Source organism: Acomys russatus, chromosome 23 (genome assembly GCF_903995435.1).
Source record: "Acomys russatus chromosome 23, mAcoRus1.1, whole genome shotgun sequence".
NCBI classification, from domain to species: Eukaryota; Metazoa; Chordata; class Mammalia; order Rodentia; family Muridae; genus Acomys; species Acomys russatus.
The window spans coordinates 5,293,547-5,319,457 of NC_067159.1; the positions used below are offsets into that span (position 1 = coordinate 5,293,547).

Here is a 25,911-nt window from a genome sequence, read left to right on the forward strand (position 1 = left end):
AATGCCAGTGCTCAGACACCTTCCTTGCCTCTGTCTCTGTATCCTCCAAATATGGTACCACACAGGCCTCTTTTGGGAAACCTTTCACGCTCTCTAGACCCCTAGGCCTGTCCCTAGACCCAGAGCAAGGTCAGCACTGTGGGTGCTGTTGGATGGGTAATGTCCAACAAGGAGTTAGGCATCCCGTCCCTGCCCCTTTAACTCCTTGCGGAAGTCCCTCACACAAGGGAGGCCTCCTTTATATCCTTAACACTTGTTGGCTCAACTTGTCTGTTTATGAAACCTTAGGATTCCCATAGGCTTAAGATTGGCCAAGACGTATTTCATAAAACCATTTAGAGGTGAAGGGGGCCTGAGAGATGCACGAAAGCAAATCTTCCAGCTAGTCCTGATTCCTACACCAGATCATTTCTGGGGAAAGAGGGGGCCAGGAAAATCAAACCGGTGAGGAGCTTGGCACCGCGTCAGCACTGTGTTCAGGGAGCAAAGGCAGTGAGTTGGCCAAACCATCTCTAAGCAGGAACCACGGGGTGCAGGCTGTGGACATAACCCTGTCATACTCCCAAAAAGTCTAGAAATGAAAACAACCTCCTTGTTCTCCCCCAAATCTAATAATCAGACAAATCACAATCCACCTATTCTAATCTCCCAATCTATGAAACAATTTTGTTGATAACACCACAGACAACTCTAGTCTCAGGGAGGGGGGGGGCATAATTTTATCTTAAATTATTCCCTACTTGAAAATGACGTGCATTACTGAAAGGTAAATGAAATGAACTAGGCAGGTGGGCTTAGTTAGAAATTCCACTGGGAGATTCTGAGGTCCAACTACCTCAGGCGATAGCTTAGATTGCTCTCAGTCTCTAAGGGCTGTTTCCGAAGCCTCAAGGCTAGTGGGCAAGTTTTGAATTCTGACTTTCTGAGCGTTCCCTTTAACTGACATTTAGGCCAGAAAAACAAAAAACAAAAACAAAAACAAAACTGGAGATTGGGGAGTTTACCTTCTGCCTTTCCACTTTGACTTGTTTGGTTGGCTTAGGATTCATACAATTTTATAAAATTAAAAAAAAAAGGGGGGGGGGCGTCTCGCTCAAACTAAGGCACCAGCCAAGGACAATACAGGCAGTAAACTTTAAACCCCTACCCAGATCTAGCCAATGGACAGAACATTCTCCACAGTTGAGTGGAGAGTGGGGTATGACTTTCACACGAACTCTGGTGCCTCATATTTGACCATGTCTTCTGGAGGCGGAGTCCTGGTGGCACTCAGAGGAAGGATAGCAGGCTACCAAGAAGAGACTTGATACCCTATGAGCATATACAGGGGGAGGTAATCCCCCTCAGGAACAGTCACAGGGGAGGGGAATAAGGGGAAAATGGGAGGGAGGGAAGAATGGGAGGATACAAGGGATGGGATAACCATTGAGATGTAACAAGAATAAATTAATAAAAAATTTTTTTAAATGTAAAAAAATTTTTTTTAAAAAGATTTTATAAGGTAATCTAATTTAAAGGGCACATGCCTCGTAAATGATACTGCCATGGCCTTGAGTTCCTATGTCCACGTGTGTGCTGGGGAGGGTGATCTGGCCCCTGTGTGCACCCGTGCCAGACTCTCTCACCAAGAGGGACTGCCTTTGGAAGTGAGCCAAGGTGGAGCCCTCAAAATAGCTTTCCTTGGGGACAGGAGCCATACAAACCGTAAGGTTACAGCATTCTTTGACAGTGAGGCCTCTTGACAATCCAATTCACTTACTGGGAGGTGCCATGACTCACAGGTGGAGAAAGCGTTGGCATGAGAAGCAGAAAGTCTAGATTCCAGACCTGAGCCTGCCATTCTGTTACTTTCTAGACTCTGTTTCCTCTTGGCCTGTGATGGGGCAGTAACACCAACCACCTTATGCGGCTGCTAAGAAGATTAACTGAAATCATGGCGCTGAATGCGTTTATAAACCATACAGCATTGCACAAAATAATATCATGTTACTGATAATGGGCCCAAGCATTTTATAATGGGGGCTGGGGCTGGTTGGATCATGCCATTCCAAGGCATAAAAGCACGGCTCCATAGCCATTTATACGGAATGAGTTATGTTTCTTCAATATTTCCCTCAAGGACTATGTATTAAAGGCTCAGGTGTGGGCCTGAGTAGCCATGGAGAAGCAGCGAACCCTTAGGAGGCAAAACCTCCCCGAAGGGGGTCAGGTCACTAGGAGTGTGTTCTTGAACGTGATGTGACTTTGGGATCTTGTTGCTTCCCAGCTGCCGTGAGTTGAACAGCTCTGTTGGGCTATATGCTCCCCACCACAGTGCTTTCTCCGCCTTGCTGTAAGTTCAAAGTGTTGGGGCTAAGTGAATGTAGGCAAAACAAACAAACAAACAAACAAACAAACAAAGCCTGAAATTGTGAGCCCTATCCATCTTCCCTCCTTAAAAACAGATCCCCTCAGGCACTTTGCTTCAGCAGTAGAAAACTGACCAACACACTCCCAGAATTCTAGAAGTGGAAGTGATCTCTGTGTTCTGCCAGAGATGTGCAAAGCAGAGAAGTCAGAATCCATTCCTTTGAGAGCAGCACCCCAGGCAACTGCAGACTCTGAAAAGAAGGTCACTCTCCTGCCATGCTAAACTAATCTTTCATTTCTGCTATTGGGCCTTACTGTTTTCCCCTCTTATTTATGAAAGCATCTCATACTTGGAGGAAACACTTTGGCCAGAAATCATCTCTTTTTAGCCCCCCATAGGTTGTAGAGAGAGGGATTGTACTCTAGAAAAGCATGGATTTACACACACACACACACACACACACACACACACACACACACACACACGTGCACCTCCACACATATTCCTTTATTTACTGTTCATTTGCTCTCCCCTTGATTGTGCGTGCCTTCTGCAGCCAAACCAGGACAAATAACTGAGTGCAGAAATTAGCACTTGCCTTTAGGGTATACCCAGGCCTTTACATCCTCAGCTCCTCTCAGAGCAAGGGAGAGAGCATGGCTGGCCAAACAGATAAGACCCTCTTAAGGTTCAACCTTTCCATTTCAATCTGTCAACAAAGTAGTTTTTTCCCATGGGTGGGAAATGTGAATCTCTTTCTTACATGCAACTGCCCACGTCAGTGCCAGGCCGCTATTCCGACTGCCTCAGTGTGTGCTGCCAGGTGAGACACTAAACAGTTCTCTCATCATAGTAAAATCTGAAAAGACTTCCGTTTAGGGCGTGTACTCATTATCCTTCAAGCCAATGATGCTGATGTCCAGAAACGGTCCAGGAAAGGATGAGGAACCAGCTACCCCATCTCCATCACAACCAACGTAAAAACCCTGCACACCTGTGATGTCCCAGGCACTGAGCTACAAGCCAGACTCATAAAAGGAAGTTCACTCTTCCCACAGGGACAACCACCCAAATGATAAGCACACCTAAAAGATTTGGATGGGGTGGAATGCACACACAGGAAACAGAAAGAGGTGGCGCCCACACAATGGGCGATGCTAAGTGCCCGAGCTGAGTCTTAGCAGGTCACTGTAGGTCCCACTCGGTGGACACTGGGCTCTGAGAATTCCGAGCAGAGGAAACAGTATGAGCGAACATGGGTGTTAACTGCTGTTCTGAAACATCTGCAGTGGGTGTAGCCAGGTCAGTGTCCATCACTGGACAGCTCTGAGAAACCCAATGTAGGGAAGGCAAGACCGTCTCCTGAATTCTGTGTCTTTCTGGAAGCTCAGAGTGTGACCTGATTTGGAAATGGCGTCTTTGCAGATTTCACGGTCACTCGTACATGGGTGTACACCGAGAAGAGCTAGGGAGGCAGAAGTAGGAGTGATGCAGCTGAGGCCAGGGAGAGCCAGGACTGCCAGCACACTGCACCAGAAACAGGAGAAGCTGAAGAACATTCTCCTTAAAGTCTTGAGAAGGGTGGGGCCCCGCCAAGATGGAGCTCACAGACCTCTGAGATGACAAGAGGGAGACGTGTTTTGAGCTCATATGTTTGTTTGTAGCACTCCCTTACAGCAGCGCTCGGAAGTTGGTGAAAATATACATTAAGAAAAGGAAGCTAGTCAAAGATAGGGCAGGACCGAGCGTGCTGGTAGCTGAAGCTCTGTACAAATGCCCAGGGAACCATGGAGCCTGGACAGAAAGGCGCGTACCAACACCAAGGATACCAATAAAACCCTGCCAGGACCCCCAGCCATCTTGTCACCTTCAAGGCATACCCTTTAAGGTATGCCTGCCGCAGTGGCTACATTTTAGGGCTCAGACTAGATCTTCTAACAAAATGCCAAAATGAGGAATCTTAAATTAAAGTTGAGTCTGCTGTCTGTCAAAACCCCCAGCCAGAGTTAAGGCCACCGTGATGGTTAATACCGACAGCAAACTTGACAGGATCTAAAAATCACCGTGGAGACAAGGCTGTGAGAAACTATAGATTAGGGTAGCTCAGGTGGGAAGACTTGCATGTGAAGGAGAAAGGAGCTAGGTGGCAATGCTCATCTCTTTCTGCAGATGCAATATGTGGTGGAAGCTTTGGTTTCTTTAAAACAAAAAACAACTCCGTTACGTTACATAAATATGTTTTTGTTTTAATACCAAGTGTGGGATATTGGGCTTTTTAGTTCGTCCACAGCTGATAACTGGCGGTCCACGCCAGCTGGTAATAGCCTCGTGCAACTCAGAGAAGGATGTTGTTTTTGCCAGCTGGAGTTAGTGGAATTCTGGGGAGTATAAATATCAGAGCCCAGAGAGACTTGAAGGGCTTCGAGGAGATGGATGGAGGAGGAGGAGGAAGGCTGTTTGTCTGTCCTGCTGCGTTTGCCATTTCCTGTTGCTGAACTGCTAGATACCCTCGCGCCTGAGATTGGTATTTTCCCAAAGAACTCGATGAGCCTAACCAGCTGGAACCAAGTCTGACGAGGTCTATGTCCCCTCTCCCTTCTAACCTTCTTCCTCTCCTACCTAGGGTCAAGGGGTTGGAAGGGAGGTAGAGGCATTAAGGAACCCCAATAAAAGGTAGTTTTAAACTAGTGCATACAGCAATATGTCCAGCTACCTCATGTTCCTGCTGCCGTGACTCCCCCAATACTATGGGCTGTATCCTGAGCCAAAATAAATCCTTTCCTCTTTAGAGTGACTCTGTTAGGGACTTGACAACAGCAACCAGACCAGTAACTAATATAACCATCAATGCCCCTGACTCAGCCAACTGCCAATTCTCTGTCCACAGCAGTATCTATGAGTGAGGAGTCACACTCTGCATACGTTGTCTTCACTGTCCCAGATTGGGAGAAAGACACAGCTGGGGCTACCCACAGCAGTATCTGTGTGAGTCTCAGAGAAGCAAACCTAATTAGCACTTCCGAGCGCTGCTGCTCCAGCCAGGCACAAATATGCTTACATCTCCAGACTCTCTGCCTTTTAATTAAGATGTTTGTATTGGGGAAGGTGGCTTGATCAAGTCCCTCACAGATAACAGGCAACAAGCACCTTGGAACTCAAGAGAAACTGGAATTGACTTATTATGTTTACTAACCCAGGAGATGGGGTGAACTTTTTGGAACAAAGTATCTTGTGACGCATTTCTGGGATGCGTGCTGCCTGGGATCTGGAACCATAGGCACATTACCCATCCAGAGGAGGGAAGCTGTGGCTGTGGCTGGCTGGTGAGGCTGCAGAAAGCCTTAGTCCATGACTGCGTGGATTCGCAGGTGATCCGAGCCTGTCAGCTCAAGCGGGAGGAAGCATTGAGTCAAGAATCAAAAGCTGCGGAGTGCTGCTGGCCCCCACACTGAGTACCAGCCCATGGGCAAGAGTCACAGCACATCCTTATCCGCAGTGAAAGCAGAGCGAGCAGCTGGGAAGCCTGGGATACTGGTGCCAGTCCTCCAAGTCAGAGAACCCACAGGCCTGAGTCACCATGGGATGGTCTCCAAAGTGCAGGCTTGGGGACACCTTGAGCGTTTCCCCATGCTTTTACTAGCCCCATTTTAAGTTTATAATGAAAATGAAACCCTGAAGGATACTCAGTTTCCTACTGCAGGTGCAGCCACACACAGAGTATGCGCACACTGGGAAGGGTCGGTGAGAGAGGTCTGTTTCTTCTGGTCTCAGAAGAGGACCAGCACCAAGCTGCCATGGGTGTGCACGCTCCCTGGCCATTATGCATGATCCTGAACCGGACTCTGAGTGGGGCAATGGCACTGTTGACATTTTCTTTTCATGGCCTCTGATGACACACAATCAGGGGTACTGGAGCCCTCTCCCACTGGGTCCCCAGGAGGCACCCATATTCCTGTAGGTGAAAGCCATGGTCTTGCCACTAGCTCCTCAGAGGGCTGCAGCTCTGTTTCAGGCTGTAGCATAGGACCTCACCTCACTGTCAATTCCCCGTATTGTCTCAGTCCAGTCTGGGCCACAGTCCCTATCTGGGAACTTGCCTTTCTTAGTTTCACACATGACTGTGGTGACTCATACAGAGATAAACACCAGAGACCTGAAGAGCAAAGACAAGTGCCTACCTAGTGTGTTTGAAAACCTCTCTCTAGACAGAGACCAAGAACGCCTACAGACACACCTGAGAGCCTCTGCTGGCCTTCTCTGCCCTTCCACCCTCCGGAGCATCAGCTTTGGGAAGACTATGGCGACACAGATGATAAGTCTGGGGTTCAAAGGTCAACAGCTACCCAATGGGATCCCTGACTACAAAGGCAGGGACAAGCTATACCTGGAACAGAGCCGAATGCGGTGTGATGAGTCACAGGAAGGTGGCCCCACTTCCCCACTTGTCGTTGCCTTGACAAGCGCAATCACACCTGGATTTATGGACGGGAGCTGCATGGCACCAACCCACATGAGCCCTTGAGGGGAACTCTGTTCTGGAAACACAGCTGTTTCTCTTTAGAACAGCTACCTTCGCCACCGCAGTCCTTGGTTTTCACGCTCACTCTTCTCTGAAGAAGGTTGTCTACACCAGCATGGCCCCCAGGTAGGCAGTCTACAGAGGGATGGGTCCCATGCAGGCTGTGCATTCCAGCAAAGACCTTAGGGAAATACCACGCAGACATGGTCCCCAGGAAAGCCTTCCATAGTACCATGGCTCCTAGGAAGGCATATACAAGCGTAGCCCTTAGGGAGACACTTTCAACTGCCACAGCCCTCCCAACTCCTCCAAGAGAGTGGAACCCAGCTTCCCTTCCATGGGCACTGTGCGGAGGGTGAGTCCTCTGGCCTCAGCATGAGGCTGCGGGCAGACGCCATGCACAGCAAGCCAGCCTGGCTGTGGCGGCTCCCAGGGAGCAGCTGTATAAACACAGTGCTTCAGTGTCCAGAAACTTACACTCTCATTAAAGCCACTTTTAAGAGGCACCACAGCACCAAACCACAAACGGCAGCCCTGAGCTTGCCTTGAAATCCTCCTACAGCTTGAACAAACCGTTTACCCTCTACTCTTAAGTTTGCACTCATTTTTATCCGTCGCTTTTTAAGGGGGGTGGTGCATGGGGACTGGTGAAATATCGTTATTGGAAAGTAGTTACAAATGAAAACACCCGTTTCTAAAAATAACAGTTTATATATGAAACCACGATAGTAACAGCATGAGGCAAAAACTCCAGTAAGCATTTAAAAACACTCCTCGGTGTCATGGCCAACGGCTCTGGGCCCTCAGCAGCCTCCCAAGACCATAGGTGCTAGTCCCTGGTGTGGGAGGGGAGCCCAGGGCCAGCCTCACTGCTGAGCCTGTTCTGCAGCCTGTAGACCAGCTTGGATACTACTAGACTCAAGGAATTAAGACTTGCCAGGATACTGGAGTAAGCTTAACCCCAAAAGGGTTGTGACCCCTAAATTGAGAACCACAGATCTGGGAGATCCTAAGAGATAAGCCTGTAAGAGATTATTTAGATTAAATTAGCCTCTGAGCATGCCTGAGAGATTAGCTAGATTGGGTTAACAAAAGTCTGGAGAGTCACTGTAACTGTGGGTGGTGCCATCCCCTAGGCTGGGGTCCTGGGCTGAATAAAGAGGAGAAAGCAAGCTGGGTGCCAGCGTTCATCACTCCTGCTTCCTCCTAACTGCAGATGCAATGTGACCAGCCACCTCCAGCCCCTGCTGCCACGACTTCTTCGCCAGGACTGAGGACAGTCTCAAACTGTGAGCCAACTCACACACTCTCTTTAAATTGGGCTTAGCCTCAACCAAGAAAGAACATAGCAGAAGTGACGCAGGGCCAGCTGTAGGCCTCAGCTCTACCGGACCTGAGAACTTCTACTTGGGTATCCGTTGAAGTCTCAAGCTGCCACTGACATCTGCATATCCCATATGGGGATGGAGAGCCTCGCAGGATATGCAGAAAAGGAACAAAGCCTAACCATGCCACCTCACTGTGTGTGTGTGTGTGTTAATCACACAGGGACGCGGGCAAGACCTACAGAGGAGCCACCCAGCTGAGCCCAACCCACGCTGCAGAAAGGGTTAGAAATAAAACAATGGCTGTTTTAAGCTTCTGTGTTTTACACAGCACTAGGTCAAAGACATCTGTGGAGCAGGTGAAACAGAGAAGGGAGGAAAGCATTGGCCGGACGGAGCCTCAAACCCACTGCCACAGCCCTAAGGCCTGGTCTGTGTCATCTGTGAATTAAAGAATTGATGGAGGTAAGGGACCACAGAGAACAAGCCGGGCATCTCCAACACCTGCCTTCTATCCACTCGGCTCTAAAGAGCGAGCCAAGTGAACAGAACACACATGGGACATCAGCTAGCTCCTGCCAGGTGCACGCAAAGCACACAGACTGTGCTTGCAGGTCACCTATGTGCTCGCAAAGCGCACAGACTGTGGTTGCAGGGCGCCTGTGTGCTCTCATGGCAGGAACGTCAAGGTCAATATACTAAATCCTCTGTTCAGGCCAGTACAGGGAGTGGTTGAGGTCATTCTGAAACTACACCATTGGGGCTCAAACCCTGTGGCTCACCATCACAAATGCCGTGGGGCCTTACAGGACTTCCTGAACCCACCCACTCCCACCCTGCGCCCCCAGCCTTGCCTCTGTTTCCTCATCTACCAATGAAGAGGACATAAGACTGTCCTGAAGACTGAGTTCTGCATTCAAGGCCAGAAGGCGTGTGACATCCGCTAGGGGCCAGCTGGGCAGCTCCTCACTGCCAGCTACATTAGTGTCTGCTCCAATATTTACTGAGTTTTGCTTTAAAGATTTCAAATCACAGGAGGTATTGAAGCGATTTAACGTCATTTTAAGTTGTTTTTGCATTTTCTTCTGGGTTTCTCTCCTCATATAGTCAGTGAAACAGCAAACAAATACATGACATTTCTAATAAAGTTTAAAGAAAAGTTAGCAAATCGCTGTGAGAATGGGGACCAAAACATGACAAGTGCGGTGTGTATGGGGTGAGATGTCTCAACTCCTGGGAGCTATAGAGACTACAGGTGTGTAACTGCAAGACACTGCCTGCTGGGGACGCCAACCAGGTCCCTTAACCTGTCCTCAACTGGAAAAGATGCAATGCCCCTGTTCCATCTGTTCTGACCGCTAGAGGAGGGACAAATTAAGTGGAAACATGAAAAGCCTTCCTAGCTCCTAAGGCATTAGTTAGAGGCTGGGTCACATCTTACATCTATTTAGGGAATTTCACAGCCTACCACAATAATCTCGTCCAGTTCTGAAGGCTTTCAAATAAACCCCAAATGATGCCCGACCACGAGGGAGGCCGCAGCACGGGCCTTTTATGATTGCTAACAAGAAGCCCATTTTCTTTATGAACCTGAAGCGTAGGGATTCTTTTGAAAACTCTCAAAATAGCTCAGTCCATTCAGGAAAATCTCCTTTGAAAACTGGAAGAAAGCGCTCCCCGCCACTCCACACCTCAGCCCAATAGGTCACTCTGCAGCGAGCCTTTGCATAAAGGGAAAGCTGAAAGGTCTGGGCTCTGGTTCCTTCTGATGAAAACCTGCTATTCTGATATCTGGGGGGTGGGGGGAGGAGGGGACGTGAGGACCAGCTTGCTTTGTCCTTGAAGCTCCCCACTTCCCTCCCAACTTGACAATTTACAAAAGGGCTTAGAAGTTATATTTCTGGCCCAGTGATTCTTCCTGCCACTGCTGGGTTTGGATTGGATTTAGCCCGTGGAGCAGCAGGTGATGAGACCAGCACAGTGCCTGGGGGAGGTGCCAGGCCTGCTTCCGCTCCCTCAGCCTGGCTGTGACAGGACACTTAGACCTGCCCAAGGAGAGACGGGGGTCACCTTTCTTTCTACCTCAGAATTCAAACTCACCAGGTCAGGGACAAAAGGGGCCTGATGAAAGGAGGGGCAGTGAGGAGCCAGGGAAGAGATTCCACTCAAATGCCCCCTGCCAAGCTTGTTTGGTATGTGCCACCTGCAGTTTTCCTGGGGACTTGAGGTGACTGCTTTTTGCAGCAGGCCAGGAGCAATGGAGCAGTCTGGCTTCTCCCACCCAGTTCTGCCCCTGACCCATGTAGATAAGCAGTGAGACTCCAAAGATGCTGTCAGGTTTTTTTCCCCCTACTTCCTAGGGGCCCTTGGGTTGGCCCCTCCCATTTGCACCCAGGTATCATGTGAGGGTGAGGTCTGCCTGCACAGTGTTGATGTTAGGAAAGCCTGCCTTAGAGCCAGGCTGGTTCCCAAAAGGCTTCCTAGCCGCACTGTCTGAGACTGCCTGTCCTGTGCCAGAGTCCCCCCATTTCCAGGTCTGGCGCGGCAACTCTGCACTCCAAAGCCACACGCCATTCTCTCTCCAAGAGCCTGGGAGCCCCAGAAAACTCTGAGCTTGGGCTCCGTGAGAGATCTTTCTGGAGTCCCTCTCTAGTATAAAGTGTGGGAAGGAAGTTCTCTAAGGACCCAAGGTCCCAGTGACTTACTTGCTTCTATGGCTTTACTGCCAACTATGGCGGATTTGAAACACCAGCTTATCCTGCACGGCACACTCATCATCAATCATGGTGGCAGCGGCCTTGAACACCAAACCAGCCTGTCCTCAGGCAGTATGAGCCGAGCCAGAGATACAGATAGGAACACACGCCAGCATGACATTGGTTGGGCAGTGTGGTCTGACTCCAAACTGGGTCTGGGCCACCTCTCCCAACAACAGCCAAAAATGATGACAAAGCCAGTTATTCTGGTAGGCACTAAGATGTCCTCACCAGTCCTGGCTGCTTTGCCACGTGACACATGTCAGCATTCACTGCTCAGGACAGTGAGACTTTGAAGCCAGACATCCAAGGTGAGCAACTTAGTTATTTTTATATTGTTGTGAAGAGACACCATGACCAAGGCAATTGATAAAAGAGAGCATTTACTTTCGGGGGTCACAGTTCCAGAGGGAGAGAGTCCATGGCCATCATGGCAGGGAGCGTGTAGCTGAGAGCTTACATCTCTCTCAGCCAGAGGCAGAGAGAAGAGAGAGATAATTGGAAATAATAAATAAGCGGAAATAAATAATAAGTAAGTGGAAATAAATAAATAAATAAATAAGTGGAAACCTCAAAGCCCACCCTCAGTGACATATTCCTCAAACGAGGCCACACTGCCTAATCCTTCCCAAACAGTTCCAACAACTGGGGACACCCCATTCAAATACATGAGCCTATGGGGTCCTTTCTCATTCAAATCACCACAGTGGCTCATTCACCCAGGGCCACATGACTGTCAACTGTGTGTCATGCTCCATGCCAGGCACCAAGGATGCCGGGAGGAGTCAGACACAGCTTATATCCTCAGGGATCTCAAAACGTGTAGAGAATGGAACAGATGGAGGAGTGAGATACTACACGGCAGGGGAGATGTTATCACTGGATCATTAATTCAGCCCCACCCCATGACACTAGAGGGATTCCAAGAAAGGCTGCGCATGGTATGCTGTACACCCTCTACCCCGCGTCTCCATTCATAACACTGAATACATAACATCACACAAGGTTTTGCTATAATAACTGGCATAGGGTGCTTACCTTCATTTATTATAAAACAAAACGATGACTCTCTCACCCTTTCAGTTCACCACACAATAAAGCACTAACTTTATGCATAAATATAAATGAGTTTTAACCTTTCTCACACAAACATTTTCAAAACACCCAATCCTTACACATTTGTATGTAGCCTTCTTTTTTTTCTTTTTTTTTGAGATAGGGTCTCTCTACATAGCTCTGGCTGGCCTCGAACTCACAGAGATCTGCCTGTCCCTGGCTGGAGCCTGATTTTTTTTATTAGTCGCCAGGATGACTACATATGACCAAATCAGGATATCTCTGAGAATGTAAACAAAAAGGAAGAGCTAATAATCCCAACTAAGGGATCAAAGGACACTAGATAGACTGTTTTATAAAATGGTGTTATAGTTGAAAATACAGAGCTCATGCGTGTGCTACTTGTTGTGCAAAGTGATACACTTCATAATAATGTTTTTGATCAAATGCATCACATACTTTAACCTCCCACAATACCCAGAGCCCTCCCCCACTCCCCCTCCCACACCTCCACTTCCTTTTCCTAAATGGGTCTGCTTCTATTTTCATATGTGTATGTGCATTATATATACATATATATATCTTAGGTTCTGTATGAGAAGAACTGTGATTGTCTGTCTTGTAGATCTAGCTTACTTTGCTTCACACAATCATCTCCAATTCTGTCCATTTTCCTGTCACTGATATAATTTTATTCTTTTTTTTTTTTTTTTTTTTTTTTGAGACAGGGTTTCTCTGTGTAGCCTTGGCTGTCCTGGACTTGCTTTGTAGACCAGTTTGGCCTCGAACTCACAACAATCTGCCTGCCTCTGCCTCCCAAGTGCTGGGATTAAAGGCATGCGCCACTGCTGCCTGGCATAATTGTATTCTTTATGGCTAAATAAAACTCTATTACATATATATGTATATACATTTACATATGCATATATTACATTTTTTATCCCTTCATCCCCTGGTGGACAATTAGGATGATTCCAAAGCTTAGCTATAATAAGTACCTGATAAATCATTTTGGGCAAAACGGAATTACTACTCACCTTATCCATTCATTATCTATAAGCCAAGTCCAAAGTCAAAGTAGGGCGCCATCACTCAGCCTTATCTTTTTTGCACTACTATGGGAACCCCCGACAAGGTAAGAGAATGAGTCCAGCAAAACCCTGAACCTAGCTGAGATTTCCACTGCAAAAGCATGGACGCCCCTTGCCTCACACAGCCCACCATCCTAGAACCAGAGAGAGGCAGGCCCCAGTCTTAGCATGTGCTCCTGGGACTGCTCCTCACCCCTGCTGGCTGAGAACCAGCCATCCTCTAGAGTTACTGGTCATCCGTTCTGCTTGCTCGGTGTTTGTGCCTCTTACCTCAGGTGTCCCAGGCTGTAGAACCGGGACTCTCCATCGGTGGAGCGGACCACCTGCAGCGTGAACATGGGCTGCAGCTGCCGCAGCTCCAGCAGGACGATGGCCAGGTAGTGGATGAAAAGCAGCGCATCCACAAGGGAGACTGCGTATTGCACAATGTCCTTGTAATTCTGGTCCCGAGAGTCCAAAATGCGGACCCCATAAAAAAGCCAATAGGAAACCACAAAAAGAAAGATGAGGACCAACAGCAGGGCTCGGAACACGAACACCCGCGGCACGTCCGCTCTTTGCTTGCGGAAGAAGAGTGCCCAGGTCCCGATGAGCAAAATAAGCAGTTTGAACGACACAGAAATGAGAAGTCCCTCACAGATGGCACCACAGGGTTTCAGCTCCTCCCTCCACAGGATCTGGGGTAGCAGGATGAAGGCGATGGGGGTGAGGAAGACAAGAAGTCCAAGGAACGAGGCGACGGTGAGGCCCAGATAGCGCTTGCAGTCCAGCCCCACGCTGTCTTCCATGTCCTTGCTAATCCTGGCAATGTCCTCTTGGGATATACTGTGCTCCGAGGTGCCTGTGATGGCTGTGGTGGTTTCTCCCCAGTTGTCATCCTATTGACAGAGAAGACAGTGAGGGTGACATATAAAAGCCACGACAAGATAAGACTCAACTTTTTTCAAAAATGGAAATAGAATAGTTTTTGGTACAGGGACATTTTTAAGTTTAGCGATTTTCGCTGGAATTTTAAAATGTATTCTATATTTGCCCTTTGAACAAAGAAAACACAATTCAACCTTTGAATTTGCGGTGTGTGTGTGTGTGTGTGTGTGTGTGTGTGTGTGTGTGTGAGAGAGAGAGAGAGAGAGAGAGAGAGAGAGATATTCTTTTCTATGATACGTTGTCATCCCTTGTATTGAAAAGGCCTGAAAAGGCCAGGAGCCTACGAGTTGTTAGACTAAGCTGTGCTGACTGTGCATGCTACAGGAGAGCACCCACTCTTACACCAGTCACCCCCTCCCATGCTAAGCTCTAAGCTTACAAAGTCCAAGTCTAGACTCTTTAGTAGCTCCACAGAGCAGAGAGCATATAAAAGGAATTCTCAGCACCGAGGGCAAGCTCACCTACAGCCGAGTCCCACACTATCTGCACTTCTGTATGGCATTTATAGGACTCCCTTCAGTAAGGAGTGGCATTAAGGATTCTGTGACATCTTTTCTCATCGACTTAAGAAAATTCAAAACTCTCATCAATAGCCAGAACAGCCCCAAAATTCTTTCTAAAACATGTTTTCATGACAAACAGAACGAGGGCACAGGAATATCAGGGTTGGTATTTCTTTAGCTCCATTACGTTCTCCTGCGAAGCTTCTAGGCAGTTGCTGGCAAGGGCGCTCCACTACCATTATTCTCCTCAACAGCCAGAACACCATAGCTCCTTACCTATAGGTTAGTGTAGCTCTTGGACCCCATCGGAAAGGTTTCTTTGTGCAGTAGAGTAGCAGTTAACACAGACATTTAGAACTGAGAGTATCATATCCCTTCTGTAGGAGGCTCTGGGACTGTTGCAGAAGAGGCGATGAAGATTGTAAGGGCCAGAATTCAGGGAAGACCCAGGAAAAACAGAATCTCTGGGACATGACAGGAATCTGAACCCATGAACTCACAGCAGCTGTGGTTGCCTGTACAAAATCAAGCCATCAAGTGGGGAAGTGGCTCGTGAGTCCCCACTCCTAGCTGAGGAGCTACTGACAATTGATGTATTCTGGGGAGAGAGCGTTGGTTTAGTTTTCTTTAAAGGTTTGGCTCATGGTAGGTCCACAGCGCTCCAGTGGATGACTCAGATCAATACATATACTGGACTAGATAAATTCTTAAAATTGGACTAGGTTAAGTTCTTAAAAAAAAAAAAAAGCTGGCATATAGTTGGGAGGGGTGAGAAGTTGAGAGTAGACCTGGGGAAAGTTTTTAGGAGGCGTGCATATGCTCAAAATACACACATATGAAATTCTCAAAGAATTAATAAAAACATTACATTTCATTTTTAAAAGATCCAGGAAAGAAATAATGTTTTATCACTAAAAGATAAATCATAATTTATGAATGCGTGAGTGTCATTAGGGGTGGGTAGTGAAGATTTCAATCTAGGAACACAGAGGCCATCAACTTAGGAAGTCAGAAGTGTCACAGCGCATGAGAGAATGGCCACAGACAATGGGTAGAAGCAGCCAGATCCCTCAGGCACCGCTGGCAGGAGATTAAGATGGTTCAACATCACCAGCAAACTGGCCTCAGACTTTCAGTGATTTAACTGTATGGCCCAGCCACTCAACTCCTAGGTTATACCAAAAGTTAATGGAAATATATCCACAAAAGACTACAAAAATATTCATAAGAGCTTAATCCATCACAGTTTAGAACATGTGCACCTCAAATGTCCACCCGCCAGGAGAGCAGAGACCAAACTGTGGTCAATGCAATGGAACGCCAGTCAGCAAAAATAATAAAGAGTGAGCTGTTGAAACACACATGGATACATATCAAAATCATCATGCTGAGTGGGGAAAAACTCATATGATTCCAATTACCTTCAACTCTACGACAAGCAAAACCAATCTACTGAGATGAGACTCAAAATATCAGTTGCCCTGGAGAGGTGGGGACGGGGCAGGGAGCGAGGAGGAAGAGCCAGCAGAATGTTTTGCGCTAAGGGGTGTGGGTTCATCTGTTCAAAGTTATCAAAGTATACTCCTGAGAACTACTTGGTTTCTGTGTCTAAGTTTAGGTTGGGTAAAAGAAAAAGGACATCAGCAAGAGAAAACAAACCACAAGACATACAACTTGCTTTAATATAAGACGAGCTCACAGGCTATTGAAAACAGTTGGCTTTGCAGTCATTGTCTCAGAAGACAGATGCTGGTTTCTGCGTACGTTGACTGATATCCCTGCTGAGGTAACCATTACTAATATGCCGACATTCTGTTGTGTAATACCGCTGCTCTGACACGGCAGTGCATCCAGTTTCCTGCCAGGGAGGTGCTAACTAAATCCCTGGTCATTTTAAGAACCTATGCACATCTCTGTCTTAAAAAGTATAGCTCTACAAAGGCTTTTCTCAGTTTTGAGGTCTTCGGGGAGTGGGGGTGAATCTAAACAATCTAATCCCGTAGATTCTCAGAAGCTGAGGCCAACAAAAGCTTTGTTCCTCCAGGTAACAGGGCCACTGAGACACACAGCCTCCAAAAGGCTTCTCATGACACCATCCTGCTGGAAACACCAGCAGCTTCCCAGGGAACTCAGGGTGCAAAGAAGGAAATGCCTTCACAGTGGGTTACTAGCACCCTCAAATACATTTCTAGGGGGAAACTGACCTCTGAAGCTCTGAAGAATGATCCAATCCTAGGACTGACCACATCCATCCCTAGTCCCTCAGTCTGTCCATCGATCCATCATCCATCCACCTGCCCATCCATCTGTCCATCCATCCATCCATCTATCCATCCATCCAATATTTGCTCACTACTGAACCAACCCCACATTCAGTGGAGAAGCACAGTTATGGGTCCTGATGGCATCTGTATCCTTGGAGGGATTGTCGTTCCAATCCTCCTATCTGATTACAAATGCCTCTCTGTGGGTACCTACAGGTGTGCACAGACACACGCTTATCTCTATTCCCGTATCTTTACATCTGTGTATTCATACAGTGCTTTGTTTATGTGAGGCAGGGCTGGGCATGCAACATTTCTGGAGATGTGGAGAGGGTGTGCAAACATACTTCTGAGTACAGCTCATACCTTTATTGAAATCAACTAGGCTGCCAGACAGATGGGACTCAAAGATGATCCCCCTCCCCTTCCCCCACACAATAGTTAGGTAATAAAGTTCTGATATTTGAAAATTGGTTGACTTCTTATCAAGTCCTAATGCTAATATTGCTCAAACATACAAGGCCCAGAAACCCGAGTCGCTGCAGTCTGGACTAGAGTAGCCAGTAGATCTTGACAGAGGAAATCTACTCTTTAGATTTGTCCCAGCCCTAGCCCATGGCCTTGACACCGAGTACCCCAAAGACCACCGCTGATAACCCCAAAGTTTGCTGCCTGACCTCTGACTCAGTAGTGCCTCACTCACCCAGATTTCCATGCTTGCCTTCTGAATGCCAAGGCCTTGACTTCTTTCACATACCTAGCTTCTGGGCCTCAATGTCAAGCATTACCGGGTTTGTTTGTTTCGCGAGGGAGTTTCCAGCCCTCTCCAGTCCTATTCCATTTTAGAATGAGTCTCCAGGGACTCTCGCCTGTAACTTTTCCCTTTTCTGACCTGTCATCAGCCAAGCTGGCTTCCTTCCAACATCATTCAAAGGAGGCCAACCAATCAGAGTTCAGAAGGACCTCCCCAGCTATTCAATGGTAGCATACGCTATCCTCAGACCAACAATCAAGCCAGAGAAGTAGATAAACTCATTAAAAATGCTAGAAAAACAAAGGTTAAAAACCCAAGAGAACTTACTGCAACAAGATGTAGGAAAACGTTTGCCTAGAGGAGCCAGGCTGAGGGGCAGCCTACTTACAGCAGCGCCTTTGATCCTTACCTGAACTTCCTCTGTGCCTGTGCGGGCAGAGTCGCTTGCCAGTAGGGGCTCTCCAGTGGGAGCCTGGATAGTGACAGACTTTTCTGACCCTCTGCCATCTTTATTCCGTGGTGATTTGTGTCTTTCTCTTGTTCTTTCCCTAGGGGGAAAATAAGCCAATAATCAGACATCAAAGTTATGCCAGATTAATGATTCTCTAGCTCACCAAAAAAAACAAATTTTACTTTGAGTTTAGGAAAATTCTATGCTTATAGGCCACCCCACCCTGTACGCAGCATCTGTATCCATCCCACAGCCTGCAAGGAGTAGGATTATCTTGAACTCTCTTACTTAGTATTTTCTTTTTGTCAATTCAACACCAAAACCGAAGACTGCCACTCCTCCACTGACAATGATCAATTTTTTTTTTCCAGAGGCTAATTTTAGAAATACTATGGCTGGGGCACATTTTACTGTAATATTTACTCAGTTGGTTTGGTTATCATTTGCCTAAGTGAAGTAGGATTTTTTTTTTTTAACTGAAGAACACTGCATCATACCTGAACTTTGATCTGACAAAAAAGAAGAAGACGATGATGACAACAACAAAGGAGAAGAAGAAGAGGGGGAGGAGGAGGAAGAGGAAGAAGAAGAGAAAAAAAGAAAAAAGCTGGAACACGATGTCACCCTACACTTTGGGATAAGAGGAAATCCTAAACCAGGACAATGAATCATTTACTTTTCCTTCTTACATATTGCACATGAGAAGTCACCGCTGTAGCTCAACAGCACCCATAGAAACAAAGAAGATGAAACAAGTGAGTCTTCAGGCCACCTAGGGAAGAGCAGGCTTTCTATACTTCCCTGCGGAAGAACTCTGTGGGTGGTCCTCCAGAGACAGCAGGAGGACACCTGCTGCGGAGTCTGAAAACTACAAAAGGAATCAGCCACGGTGGCCAAGCCCTAGAGGTCACAAGCTGGTCAATAAGCAGCAAAGGAAAAGTGGCACCAAAGTCCCTGTGTTCCCTTGGCCTCCTGTCCCCATGAGCGACTTGACATCAGTCTTTCCCACAAGCACCTGTCCTCACACCCAAGGTCTCCTTCCAGTTTGTATGCAGTCAGTCAGTCGGCTCTCCAGCCGCACATTAGATGTGTGGCTTTGCACAGGTTACTTGACTTCAATTTTCTCTATGTGGGAAGTGAAACAGGGGCGGAGATCATGCCACACGGACAAGGGAAAGCGCGCGTGCTCAGTACAGGGCTATGGAGTGAGCACACAATATCTACTAGCCATTTTTAGCCAATGGCCACAAAATGGTGTCTGGACTTTGTGAAGGAGCCTGTATTGTCCTCGAGAAAGGGACAGAAAAGAGCCATGATCACACTGCCAAACCCTCTTCCCCACTGTTCATCTGTCTCCTATTAACTTACTACCTACCAACAACACAACAACAAAACCTTTAAACAAAACGACCACATGGCAGATCTGTTGCAAGACTCTTCCTATTTTGGGGAGCCCACCCTAGGATAAGCAGTGGATAATTCCTTCAAGAAACAAAGGGTTCCCAGTGATAGGCAGTTTCTCAGTGACAATACCTCCATCCTTAGCCCGTGTTCACCCCCTTTCACCTTACTTCCCCCTCCGCCTCTGGTCCCCTTCCTCTTTCTAAATATCCAAAAATGTGGACATTTTATAGAGGAAATATTCTCAGCCCTAATCTTCATACCCCTGTACAGTCAGTCAGTCACACTGCTGGAGTCATGAAAAGGACCTTTGAAGCTGGAAGTCCCCATTGGCTGTGACTGTGGCTAACAGTCTTAGTTGTGGGCTCTGGGCCGGCCGACACCAGCAGTCCAGATGCCTTCTCTCAGTGTGGGAGGGTCCTGCTCCCAGCTTGGTCAGGCTTCAGAGTGGATTTTAGGCTAGATAGGTCCAGAACTGCTAAACCACCAGGTCCCACCTGCATCCAGCTGGATGCCCGCCCAAATGATCCCACCCTTTCCGCTCCCCCTACCCCTCACTGCCCTCCCATTTGTCACTCTCTTCTTGGCTGTCATCCTAGTCACAGGCTTATCTAACCTGGCTCTCTATTGAAAAAGTCCACAGGTCAGATCCCATGACAGCAAAGATTCTACTGGAACCAAATCCTTTCGCTCCGTGCCAGTTCCTGATTCCTGAATATCACCAGGGCGGAAAGCAAACCAACCGGAACTAAAAATGGCCGTGCTTCCCTCCCCTGGACAGCCCAGCTGTATTCTGAAAGGACACAAGAGTACCACCAAGATGAGACAACCAGCATCTAAGAGGCTTTGTCTCGCAACTTCCTGGATAACACTGAAGTGAAGCCAAGTAAGAACTTTTTATCTAGGAGCCCAAGGGACAGTCTATCCTCACACCTGCCACTCTGCACCAGTGTTCTCATGTCTCAGACAAGCCACCAGGGGTGCAGAAATGGGTGGCCCGGCCCTCAGGGAATGTGTCTGAAAGGGAGACAACAGGAATCTACATTTTTCTCACCAGCACCCCAGGTCATCAGGACGCAGGTGATGCAAGAACTGTTCTGTAAGACTGACTTTCCCACCATGTTTCTGGGGAGGCTGTGGGAATTCCTACTTAGAAGTCTGCATATGTGTAAAAAGCCTTGCGGATTGTTGGGGATCAAAATCATGAGTGTCCGGTCCTAGGGCGCTGTACCACACACTGAGCCTTTATTAAAATAGTCGGGCTGGAGAGATGGCTCCGCAGTTAAGGGCACTTACTGCTCTCCCAGAGGATCTGAGTTCTGTTCCCAGCAACCCACATCCAGAGGCTGGCAAACACCTGTAACTCCAGCTCCTGGGTTCCATGAGTACCTGAAGACACTCACACAGACGCATACACGTACGTAAAAATAAACCTTTTAATTTTAGTATTGCACGGATGAAGGACAGAGCGCAGTCCTGACTTCCCAGTGAGGTACTGAGGGTCCCATCAGCACTGTACCTTGTATTAGTCTCAACATAGACAGGAGTGAGACATACCACGTCGGCAGTTACAGAAACCATGACTGGACTGTTAGTTACAGCTCTGGGCATGTCTCCAAGCCAAGCCAGGACTCAACAGTGACGTCCAAGAAAAACAGTGTTGATCACCAATCCAGTGTTTTCTAGTTTGCAAAATTACAAACCTCCACGAGGTCAACTCACTGTAGAACACACCTATACAATCATTCCCATAGAGGCGGTAACAGGGGAATGGAGGTGTAGCTCAGTCAGTACAGCACTTGCCTAGCATTACTGAAGTCCTGGGTTCAATCCCTGATGCCACATAAACCAGGCATTAATGGCACACACCCGTGACCCTTGGTGACATACAGAATGTGAGGGCAGCCTGAGATACCAAACTGATGCTATAAATTTATGGGACATCTATCTATCTATGGATGTCCCTTATCCAGGAGAGGGTTCCCCAAAAATGAAGATGTGTCCAAGAGTATAGAAGTCCAGCAGGGGGAGGGGGAATGAACAGTTTAATAAATCAATAAATGGAACATCAGGACATGGGCAAGATATAACTGCCAATGTGGTGAGGATCACCTAGGGCTCTTTCTCAGCAGCCTCATCACCCACAGAAATCTGTATCTTTATCTCTAAATCTGTCTTCCTGCTTCCTTGGCCCACAGGAATAAAGATAAGTCTGTCCGTGCAAAGATAAGGGTATCTGTGCACCATACCCACACATGCTTGGGAGGGTGGGGAAAGCAAGTGGCAGCATGCAAGAGGGAACAACCATGTGCCCAGGTAAATGCATCATCCGTCGTCGTCGTCGTCGTCATCGTCAGGCAATTTGCTAGCTGAGCCCTGGGGAGCTGCTGTAACGTCACATCCCCTCCCCCACCCTCCCCCCACTCCCTGCCAGTCCAGCAGGAATGTGGGCCATTCCCACACTGTCCCTACTTACAGTCAGCGTTTCCTGGGAAGGCTGTTTCCTCCTGTTCTGTTGCTAGTCTGTTTCTAAATGGGGAAAGCCAGCCCACCGGTTACTCCTCCCTTTCCTCCTCCACCGCTGCCCGCTTACTACCTGCCCTCTGTCTATGGACCGCGAGGCCTGCTGGCGTGGGACAAAGAGGCGCTCAATCCTTGGAATCCTCCACTGCCAGGGCAGCCCTTTAGAGCTATGCATTTTATAGTACGTCAGTCACATTGTCCTTTAAAGGTGGCATTTCCTTCCGAAGGACCAACAGAGCCTGAAACTTGCCTAGGGATCCTGCTGGCCTGGCAATATCTGGCAACCCCCATCACCCCCACCCTGTGCCTCAGTTTCACCATGTATAAAACAGAGCTTTCAACTCCCACTATTCTAGGACTGTTGTGGGCATGGGAGAAGGTGACCATGAGAGACCTTGCAGGTACTCCTCCCCAAGTGATGCTTAATGCTCCCAGCAGCTGCTGACATCGGGAACCCACAGGTTAGACGAGGTTGGCTGTAGTCTGTACACTCTCTCAACAAAGCTAACCGGACTCTCTCTCTCGTGCGTGTGTGCTCTCTCTCTCTCTCTCTCTGGAGACTGCAGGCATCAGTGACCTCTTTTGTCAGAAAACGGGCTTGGACAGTAGCCAGTCCTCCAGGACAATCAGTGTCATCAGGCAGTTCATTACTCCTTTCTGAGTTGGAGCTGCACTAAAATTACCAAGAGACCAGGTCCCTTTCTTTTCCCACTCTTCCATTTAAACGCTCCACAAATCATAAAGCAGAGAAGCCATCACAGGGCACTCCCGGAACAAGAAATGCCTGTGGCAGCCGGCTCTCGTGCATGCGGAGGACTCCTTCACTGTTGGACACTCTTCTTGCCTTGGCTGAGCATTCCATGGCACCCATGTGAGTGGATCACAGCCTTTGCCCCAGAGTTCCTATGGCCTCTGTGGTCCTCTCTCAGACAACTCACTGCAACAGCAGAGGAAGCAGAGGACAGAGCTTCAAAGATCCACCGAGTGAACACACACAGCCCTAAGCTGAAACCCTTCACTTGGCTCCACTCGGAATGGATACTCAGTGATACTCCCTGGTCAACCATTGAGGAGCCAGCCAGGAGCTCCGCACAGCCCTCCTCCCAGTAGTCTCTCTGCAACGGTGCTTCATCAATTGATTAAAAGCCTCAGTTCCAACGCACATTTGCCAAGTACTTTCCACAAGGGATGAAGAAAGAACTAAGCGTTCTGCATGTCATCTTAATTGAAAGTTATAGTCTCTTACAGTTCCCATAACAGCGCTAGAGTATCCATTTCTGGGTCCCCAGGAGGCCCGGGGAAGCAGCAGCGAGCAGCAATGGGCTTTGACAACTACAAGTTTTAGTGGGCGTGCAGACTAAAGAAGCCAGGCTGGCTCCATTCAAAATTCTGAAAGCCATCTTCTCTTACTCAGCCCCAAGCCCCAAAGGAACCCCAAATTCCTATTCATACTGTATGGAAGAGGAAACCTCTGGGGGGTTTTGCTGTTGTTGTTTTGTTTGTTTGTTTGTTTGTTTGTTTGTTTTTTCCAAGACAAGGTTTCTCTGTGTAGCCTGGGCTGTCCTGGACTCCTGTTGTAGACTAGGCTGGCCTCGAACTCACAGAAATCCACCTGCCTCTGCCTCCCAAGTGCTGGGATTAGTTGCTTTTTCCACTTACATCCAAAGAGCAGGTATTTGAGAGAAGCTGTTTCTGTTGTTTTATTTAAAAATCTGTTAACTTCATCCACTAATTGAAATCTGTGATTATTTTTAAAAGCAGGGTCTTCTCAGGATCTGAGCTGTAGAGTGAGTGTCACACAGGCTTTCTCGTCCCCTGCCCCCACGCACCCACATGGAGTGCCTTCTGTCCTCACTGGAAAGGCCAGCTGACCTCCAGCACAGCACACAAACAATGCAGGAATGTTTAGAAAATAAAGCAATTAAAAAAAAAAAAAACCCACCCGGAAGTCTATTTCCTAAAAATAATAGAGTCTCATGGGCGTTATCTTTGAAATGCTTTCCTTTATACTTTTATGTCATTCACTTTTTTTTTTTTTTTTTTAAAGACAGGATCTCACTGTGTAGCCTTGTCTGCCTGGCCTGGAACTCTCTACTTGCTATGCAGATCAATTTGCCTCCAACTCACAAATATCTGCTTGCCTCTGTCCCCTAAGTGCTAGGATTAAAGGCCCCTGCCCCTTTATGGGGCCTCCATTCACTTTTGAAAAAAAATTACAACATACAAATTTGTATAGAAAAATAGTGTAAGTGGCTAACTCCCCACCTCCAAGAGCTCCTTCCCTGAAGACGCCGCACAAAGCCGCCTGGAAAACGTGTGCAGGCTTCTTTCCAGGTACGGCCACCACCCAGGATGCATCTTATTCTGAAATCTCACTCTGGGCACAGATTTTATGGTGATCTGCTTATTGAGCAAAGCAAACACCAGGATGGTCACCACTTCCACACAGCACGCAGCTGTAGCCACAGCTGGGTCTCTGAGCTGGGGTCAGTTGTTAGCTCTGAACAAAGATACTGAAATACCAAGACCCGTTGTAAATACCATTAGCACAGCGAACAGCGAGAGACCACCTACTGTGAGCCGAGTTAATCATTTTCCAGGCGTTTCATTCGCCTCCACCAGCTCTTGCAGGAACATGGGTCCCTAGTCCCGTGTCACAGAGAGGGAGACACCTCACCTGTAGCGTTCTTGCCCTGCTCAGTACAGTATCACTCATTTCGTCATTTTTCCATTCATTCATCCATGCGCCCACTTACTCCTCCCTCCCCCAGCAAGCATCCTGCAGGTCAGAGTGCACACATCTGAGTATCAAGGCAGGCCTCTCCATTCAGCAGAGGAAGGAGAATCTGGCCCCACCCACCACTCAGGAGGACAGTGTTTTCAAAGCCTGAGTTTGCTCACTTGGAAGACCATTCAAAGAGAAATCAGAAATCAGATGCCAGCTCAATCACACCTCTCTCTTTCTCTTATCTTCTCTCTCTCTCTTTCTCTCTGTCTCTCTCTCTCTCTCTCTCTCTCTCTGTCTCTCTCTCTCTGTCTCTCTCTCTCTGTCTGTCCCTCTCTTCTCCTCTCTCTCTCTCTCTCTCTCTCTCTCCTCCTCTCCTCCTCTCTCTCTCTCTCTCTCTCTGTGTGTGTGTGTGTGTTGGAGACAGCCTCAGAGCAGATGCTTAATGGCCAGGGAGTCAGCATCTTCGGGGGAAGCAACAAAGTAACATCTGCTTTTTAACTTTCATTGACAGCATTGGTAAAGCTCCAGGAGAACTGACGTCTATAAGAAGTACTTAGAATTGAGAAACATTTCCACTGCAGGGGAAAACTTTAATTTAAACCCAATTGTGAGAAATTAAGGTCATCAACGCTAATGGTGGCTATAAACTGTAAATTGGCAGTGCCGCTGGTGACTCCCCCAAGGGTGGCAACCCGCTCTTACAGCTTGGCTTCTCATGCACCAGCAGACAGAACCGGCTGCATCCTCAGCCCCTTCAGGGGGCCTATTGACAACCTGGCTCTCTAACAGGAAGCCCTACCGACCTGCAGGCATTCCCACTGAGAAGGGTGGGCTGATTGATAACTTACATACCCTTGCCTGTGAGATTTTTTGGAATGGCTTGAGTAGTAGGAATATCCAGAATATGTGGATTCGGTATCCATAGCAATGGCGAGCTTCGTCTGAGGAAGGAGCAGGCACTGTTCTCCCACGTGCAGTCTCACCTACTAGCTCCGAAAGCCTTGTGGGATAGAGACGCCACCCTTCAACGGGACTCTGGAAAGGGGAGGAAAAAAAAAAGAGAGATTAATCCTCAAAGGCAATCAAAGATAAACCAACAAGGGCCAACTCTCCTCTGGGGTCCCTGCTATGGAATATGAGGTAAGCCAGCCACTCGCCCAGGAACAAGCTTCGAGGGAGGGTGTATGAGAGTCAAGTGGGGGTACCTGGTAAGCTGGACTCCATTACAACAGCAGGAAGAAGATTTGGGGGAAATCCTGGGCA

The 25,911-nt window shown here is 47.9% G+C and overlaps 1 protein-coding gene across 1 annotated transcript in view; it reads right to left on the bottom strand.

Moving 5' to 3' along the window:
- Vangl1 (VANGL planar cell polarity protein 1) overlaps positions 1–25,652 on the bottom strand; it is a 36,943-nt gene extending 11,291 nt beyond the window's left edge. The window contains exons 1-3 of the mRNA XM_051165633.1: positions 25,501–25,652; positions 17,955–18,093; positions 13,368–13,975 (exon numbers count right to left, since the gene is read on the bottom strand). Of these exons, the coding sequence (XP_051021590.1) occupies positions 13,368–13,975; positions 17,955–18,093; positions 25,501–25,571 (818 nt within the window). The 5' untranslated portion in view covers positions 25,572–25,652. The remainder of the gene's footprint in view (positions 1–13,367; positions 13,976–17,954; positions 18,094–25,500) is intronic.
- Between the last annotated feature and the right edge of the window lie 259 nt (positions 25,653–25,911).